Source organism: Medicago truncatula, chromosome 3 (assembly GCF_003473485.1).
Source record: "Medicago truncatula cultivar Jemalong A17 chromosome 3, MtrunA17r5.0-ANR, whole genome shotgun sequence".
Lineage (NCBI taxonomy): Eukaryota > Viridiplantae > Streptophyta > Magnoliopsida > Fabales > Fabaceae > Medicago > Medicago truncatula.
The window spans coordinates 45,170,942-45,177,588 of NC_053044.1; the positions used below are offsets into that span (position 1 = coordinate 45,170,942).

At 34.6% G+C, this 6,647-nt stretch overlaps 1 protein-coding gene across 2 annotated transcripts; it reads left to right on the forward strand.

Moving 5' to 3' along the window:
- Nucleotides 1-598: 598 nt before the first annotated feature.
- LOC11434861 (PP2A regulatory subunit TAP46) lies at nucleotides 599-4,786 on the forward strand. 2 transcript variants are annotated; one of them, XM_039831673.1, is made up of 9 exons: nucleotides 599-791; nucleotides 866-988; nucleotides 2,241-2,327; nucleotides 2,466-2,570; nucleotides 2,754-2,915; nucleotides 3,228-3,263; nucleotides 3,345-3,416; nucleotides 3,771-4,051; nucleotides 4,272-4,786. In XM_039831673.1, exons 1-9 carry the CDS (start codon nucleotides 696-698, stop codon nucleotides 4,519-4,521), a joined length of 1,212 nt encoding a protein of 403 aa, XP_039687607.1. In that variant the 5' UTR covers nucleotides 599-695; the 3' UTR covers nucleotides 4,522-4,786. The 2 variants fall into 2 exon arrangements, with proteins under 2 accessions (XP_039687607.1, XP_003602263.1); XM_003602215.4 differs by having other exon boundaries at nucleotides 600-791; nucleotides 3,345-3,419.
- Nucleotides 4,787-6,647: the final 1,861 nt, after the last annotated feature.

Here is a 6,647-nt window from a genome sequence, read left to right on the forward strand (position 1 = left end):
GCTTTAACACCAAAAAGAATTAACTAAAGCATTAAACATTCCTAAATCGACAATGTTAATATTGTTACGTTGAAGTTCAATAGTTTGGTCTTGAACGCACCACTTCATTTATGTAGCTTGCCACTTCATCTACAATATTCAACGAAGAAAAAAAAAAAACTAACTAATCTCATAGAGTATTAAGTGATTGTGTTAAGGGTGAAAAAAATCATATAAACCCCAAAACACTTTTCAAATACAATTTTTTAACCTCCAAAACTTTCATCTCTCAATATCTTCTATTTCATCCACATATTTTTAAACTCTCAAAGGAAGCCTAACTTAACATTCCACATTGTTTTCAGGTAAATTTTGTAATTAATTGCTTTGGGTTCATTTTGTTCAATTTGTTAATTTGATTTTAAATCGTCTCTATTTCGGTGTTCATTTGGCTTGGCTTGGTCAAGTAAAGGATATGTTGGCAATTTCCACAACTTGTTGTAAAGAATTAAACTATAATAATAAAATCTGAAGCGTTGATTAATTTTTGAAAAATGAAATCCAACGGCGAGGCGAAAATCCCAATTTCCGGATCTTTCTCGATTCACCTTTTACCTATTCATTTCATTTCAACCAATCTCATCGACAGTTCCAATTATTTTCACCGGAAACACTACCAACGGAATCAAAATCTCAGACGTTAATTTTCTTTTCCGATGGGTGAGATGAAGATGGAGGACATGCCGTTACCGGCGCTGTTTGAACAAGCAAGGAAGATCCACGCAACCGCCACTGAGTCCGGTGCTGACCAAGTACGCTTTCGTTTCTCTTCTTCATTTGTTTTCATGTTTCTGTTTCATAATTAAGTTGTGTGTAATTTGTTCAGGAGCTTGTGAAAAAGGGATGTGAGGCTCTGAATAAATGCGAAAACATGGTTAATAGGCTTGGTTTGTTCTCTGCTAATGAAACCAAAGAGGATATCAGCACAACCGATCTCAAGTACATCCTGGTACCTCTTCTTATGCTTCTTAATAACCATGCTTTTCGATTGATTGTTGCTTGCTTTACTGTTGTGATGTTCATCTATACATAATTTGTGAGATAGAAATTTAATCTACCTTTATGATGATTGATATATAGTATTTAGTAAATCTAGTTATATAAGGTTGTGAGATAGCCGCATGGGTTGGGGAATGAGTATAAAAAACCAGGGTTGTGACACTATCTTCAGTAAATGTAAAATTGAGCTTGAGTTGAGCATATCGAAATTGAATCAATCTTCGATGAAGGTTGGGGTTGAGATGGGGAATTCAAACTGTTATTGATCAAGGCATCAAGAGCTGTGCAATTTATTGTGATACGGTCACTGTGGTCAGTTGTGTTCTTAAAAGATGTTTGGTAGCTTCCATGGAACCGATACTTCATGATTGTGATAGAAACTGGTACCAAACATAGAAATATAATAGAAGTAACTTAGTTTTATCGGTAATAAAATATGATTACACAATGGGTTCCCAAGAAATTCGAGAGCTTGGTCTCTCCCAATCAATAACCAGTCCCAAAGAAATGCCTACTAAATTTTCCTTATATCTCCCGATTTATTCAATAACTGCCTTTGCCTAAGACATAACTGCGGTCTAATATAATAACTGCTGCCTAATCACACAATAGCTGCAGCCTAATCACAATAACTGCAGCCTAATAACATAATAACAACACTGATAAAATGTCTAACAGATTGTAGCTAATTATTGTCAAGAATCTCTTGTGTGATTGTAAACCATGTTAGAAGAGAAAATATTAGTGAGGCTCAGAATCCTGCCTCCATGCCGACACATGTTGGTTCTAGGATTTGAGTGGGAGATGCTCCTTTTTTTTCCATCTGATTTACTTGTTTCTGCGGTTAGCCTTCTTCTGGCCATTTTGTAATCAAATCAGTCTTTTAAAGAATATTTTTTATAAAAAACCTATAGTTAAGTAAACCGAGTGAAACCTGTTAAAATTTAGTACATTATTTCGTCCTAAATATGTGTAACTAGTACTTTCAATTTAGTATTTATGCAAAAATTCTATCATGCACATGCAGCTCTTTCACTTAAGAATCCTAATGTGTATTAATATGGGAAAGCTGGCTGGACAAATGCATTACGGAATATTTGTTTATCCCATGTGACCTTTAAGTACAGAATATTGAAGATAACTGATGAATTGATATTTATCTATTTTTATCATTTACCAATTTTTTGTTATCATTCCCTCAGGTGCCATACTATCTTGCTGAGTTGACCGAGAAAATAGCACATGATGACAGGATACCGATTCTAAAGGCTTCCCAGGCAAAACTGAAGGTGAGAGCTGATCTGTTGAAAGGAAACACCTTCCCCCAACACCCAATTCAACACTATATGCACAATCCTTGTTAATTTCTTCAATATTATTTTAATTAATGCCCTTTTATTGAAGCTTACCGAAAACATTTTTTTTAGGAATTTATCTCATTTTGTGAGGCGATGGAGCTGGTCCCAAAAGAGGAGTTAGAATCTTATATGCAAGGGGTACCAAAAGCTGTTGCTGATCAGAGGGCCAAAAAGGTGTCATGTTTTCTTTTGCAATGCTATGATATGATATTTATACAATTCATACATTATATGTTTGTATATTCAACTCTTCTTCCCATTATTCACTTGTTATGAAAATTGAACAAGCAAATTTGAATGATGAGCATACAAATTCGCTTAATTAATTTATTTAATAATTGTGTATCTGTTATGCAGATAGCTAGATTTAAACGACAAAAAGCTGCAGAATCGAAGTTGTTAGAAATAAACGAGCGGAAGGAACGGCGTGGACGTTCTACTAAAGCAGCTGCCCTGTCCACCCCTGTTGAGGCAGGAGAGGAAGAACAATTGGATGATGACGGAGAAGAAGAAAGAGAGGTTTGTATTTTGATCTGATACTTACTTTAGCCCAGTTCTGCTGAACTCCATTACTGCTACTTTATTTAGTGGGTTTCTGTTGTATGACCGCCTCCCTGAAAATGTGTTTTTGCCTGGTGGATTTATTGACCATTAGATGGGCTTAAAAGTAGGTTTGTGGGACCTATAGCTGTCCTACATATTATTGGACTAGCTTGTGATTTATGAAATGGACTCTGGCGATTCAACACTTTCAAAAGCATATCTATATGCATAAACAATACCTGCTCAATGCTTATCATGCCATTCACTTATTTTTCTTCTCCTTTTCAGGCTTGGAATACTAGCATATCTTTGGCAATCTGTAAGGTTTGTTCAAACTTATGCAAGAGCTCCACTTTGTTTAAACTTATATTTCGATTATTCTCATGGTTGTCCTGAAATGTTCAGGCATTTGATCTTCTGGAAATGATTAAGAAAGAGGAGGAGATGCTTTCTGCTGTAAAGGATAGACAATCCAAGGAGGTAAAATGCTTAGTATCCTTACCGAAGTACCATTATTGTGGTTGAGATCTTTATATACTGCCACTGTTTTATATTGCCATAATTATGGTGGAGATCTTTATGGGATGCTGGCGAGTACAATGTTAATGCTCAAAGAACTGTTATAACCTGGTAGAACTTAACTTTTATTAGACTTATACATTTCACATTTCACTTGATAATTATGGAATACCAGGCTTTGAGACATATAGATGTGATGTGAATCTATGAGGCATGTTCTACTTTAATGAAGAATGGGAAATTGTTTTTTTTTCTTTCTGCGGGATGAAATCTAGTTTTATTCATTGTTTCTTATAACTTTGCCATGTTTAGGATGGGAATCAGGAATTTTCTAAGGATATTATGGATGAACGTGCCAAAAAAGCAGAAGCTTGGCATCGCAATGCTGCAGTTCGTGCACAGTATACGAAGCCATCTCCACCAATCACATGTGCTACCTTCGCTCAAGATGTTCTGGAAGGAAGAGCACAAGCCTCACAAGCACACGAACACAAACACCAACCACTGATATTTGGGCCACAAAGTCTTGTGAATGGAAGTTTTACAAATGAGAGAGCAAGAATGGCAGCTCAGGTCTTCCAACCCAGTCATAGGTACATATCTATCCCCTTTATCAATAAAAGCACATTTCTTAGCTAATTGAAGGCTTTGGAATAGGGAAATGTAAAAAAGTCCAACAAAAGACTTTATGCCTGAAAGAAAATGAAGTTCAATTCCCTTGCAGTTTTGTTGTTCTAACCTTAGGAATGATAGAGGATCAATAGTAACATAGTCACATGTTTTTGAGATGCTAAGTTGAATATTTCGTTGAAGGATGCCCACTATGAGCATTGAGGAAGCAGGACTAAAAGAAATGGAAATTATGAATACATGGCAAGAGAACACTGCCAGATTCATTGAAGAAGCCAATTCATCTTGGCACAATGATAGGAAGTTTAAGCCAGGTGAAGAGGAGGAGGATGAAGACGATGATGCTGCACAGGATAGAGCCAGAGCTTTGGATGATTGGAAGGATGATAATCCGCGGGGTGCAGGAAATTCGAAGCTTACCCCTTGTGGATAATTGAATCTATTCTTCCGAGGTCGAAGAATAATGAGCAAGGGATGAATCTATGATTGTCACGAAATCTCACTATTTATATAGTTGATTTGCTCCTAGTTTGTGTTAAAGATTTTGTATACCTGGATATTCATCTGACAACATGTGTATATTTTTTGAGTGCAGCGTAGGGTCACACCTCATCTCCCCTTTCTTTTATTCTATGTTTTTCATCTTCACATGGACTTGTAACCAGTTTGTTTAATTTGCCATATAGTTCAACCAGTTTCACGATGAGTGAGATTTCCTTAAAAAAAATCATGACTTTATGCAACTAAACAATTTTTTCCCTCGAGAGTAGCAACATCAAGAAGTTGCTTCATTGCAGTCTTGGTTACAAAATTGAATACCTCCTCAAATTTTACTTTAGAATCATGACGTCCTCCCGATTTCGCCTCAGTTTACTGGAAGACTACAATGAAAATATGCTATGAAGTAGTAGGAAAATGATATGGATATTATAAACCTTGTTTATCCATCTAATACGAACATAAGGAATGCGTTTGTGAATCATTGCAATATTATTGGCTATTGTTGTTACAATGATAATTATATGCTTCTTTTGAGTTTTGCTCTGATCATCCTCAATTTAGGTTCGGTTCAATTTGCCATTCATCTATTAATTTTTCCAACTATCTAGATCAGTTAATTTTTTACTCGTCCAATATTAGCAGAGGTCATTTGTAACTACAAAGACAATAATGTATAGGGAAAGTTTGAATTCCAGATTCTCCACTCCTCCACGTGTGAGTTCAGTCATTAGACTACGTTGATGATAAGTTATTTATGACTATCATATTGATACAGAGTTTTCACTGTCGTTTAGCAATGATTAATCTTTGTCCGAGAACCTGTGGGTCACACAAAACTTGGTTCTCTGCTTTCAAAAGAAATTTTGAATACGCATGAGGCAGTAACTGAACTCCTGACCACATGTTTATGGGGTAAGTCTCTTATCACTTGGATCAATTCTTTGTTAGTTTATTTTGACTAGTTATTTTGTTTGCAATGTCAAATGTTAGCTCAAATCAAATCTCAGACCAAGGAAGATTGCTACAGTGAAATCATCCTCCGCACAAAATCCATACCTTTTTTTTCTCATTATTTTCTTTTTAATGAAACAAGTATAAAACTGACCAAGAATTTTAGAATAAGACGCACCTTTGACAATTCCCTCGAAAAAGAAAAAAAAACGCACCTTTAACAATTATCTATCCCTCGTTCAAGTAATATGATAAAACTAATTTATATATTAATTCAGTTCAATTTTCATTTTAAAAGATAACTCAATCCTAAAAAAAAGATAACCCAATCTATTTAGAAAATTGCTTTTCTAATATAAAAAACTTAAAAAAAAAACATAAGCAAAATACTAAAATACCCCAACGATAATTAACTACCGTTGAATTTTTTAGTCATTTACCTGTGTTTCTGGGAACTACCATCATCTATTTATCGAAACAAATAAAAAGCAACCCCTCTCTATAGCTGATGCAACACTATAATAAGTGATGTTTTTCTGGTGAAACTACCACATGTGATATCACATCATATTGCTGTTACCAAAATAAACATTAAATTTGAGATTTGTTGCGGTGGGATCATAGGCTATGACTTTCTTCGCATAAGGTTTACAAATACAAATTTGCGTCTTGTTATGATATATATATGCCTGTAACGAATTTGGCTATAACGTCTATTCCAATCCAGGGGATATATTTTTTCAAAGTTTTAAGTGAGTGTCTAAACTAAAAATATTATAACTGAATCTCTAAATTTTGTAATAATGTGTAATTTGTTTAACTGGTTCAATATTTTGTAATTAGATCTCCATATTCAAGGACTTGTTATTTGCAATGTATTTTTTAACACTTATCAAGAACACTTGTTAATCAAAAAGTTTAGAGAAATGATATTTGTACAATTATTTAGTGACAACTTTTAAACAACTTTCTATCTCATACTCACGTTATATTCTTACTCTCTCGCCTCCTTTTTCTCTCTCCATTGTTTTTGACCAATGAAAAGAGAGAAAAAGAAGATTGTCAAATAGATTATACCAAATGGTTGATCAAATATCATTGTTCAAA

What these genes read in the sequence shown, in the direction of transcription:
- LOC11434861 (XM_003602215.4), top strand. Translation starts at nt 696, where the DNA reads ATGGGTGAGATGAAGATGGAGGACATGCCGTTACCGGCGCTGTTTGAA. An exon ending in CCGATCTCAAGTACATCCTG is followed by an intron (nt 989 to 2,240) that starts GTACCTCTTCTT and finishes TCATTCCCTCAG; the next exon opens with GTGCCATACTATCTTGCTGA. An exon ending in CTGATCAGAGGGCCAAAAAG is followed by an intron (nt 2,571 to 2,753) that starts GTGTCATGTTTT and finishes TCTGTTATGCAG; the next exon opens with ATAGCTAGATTTAAACGACA.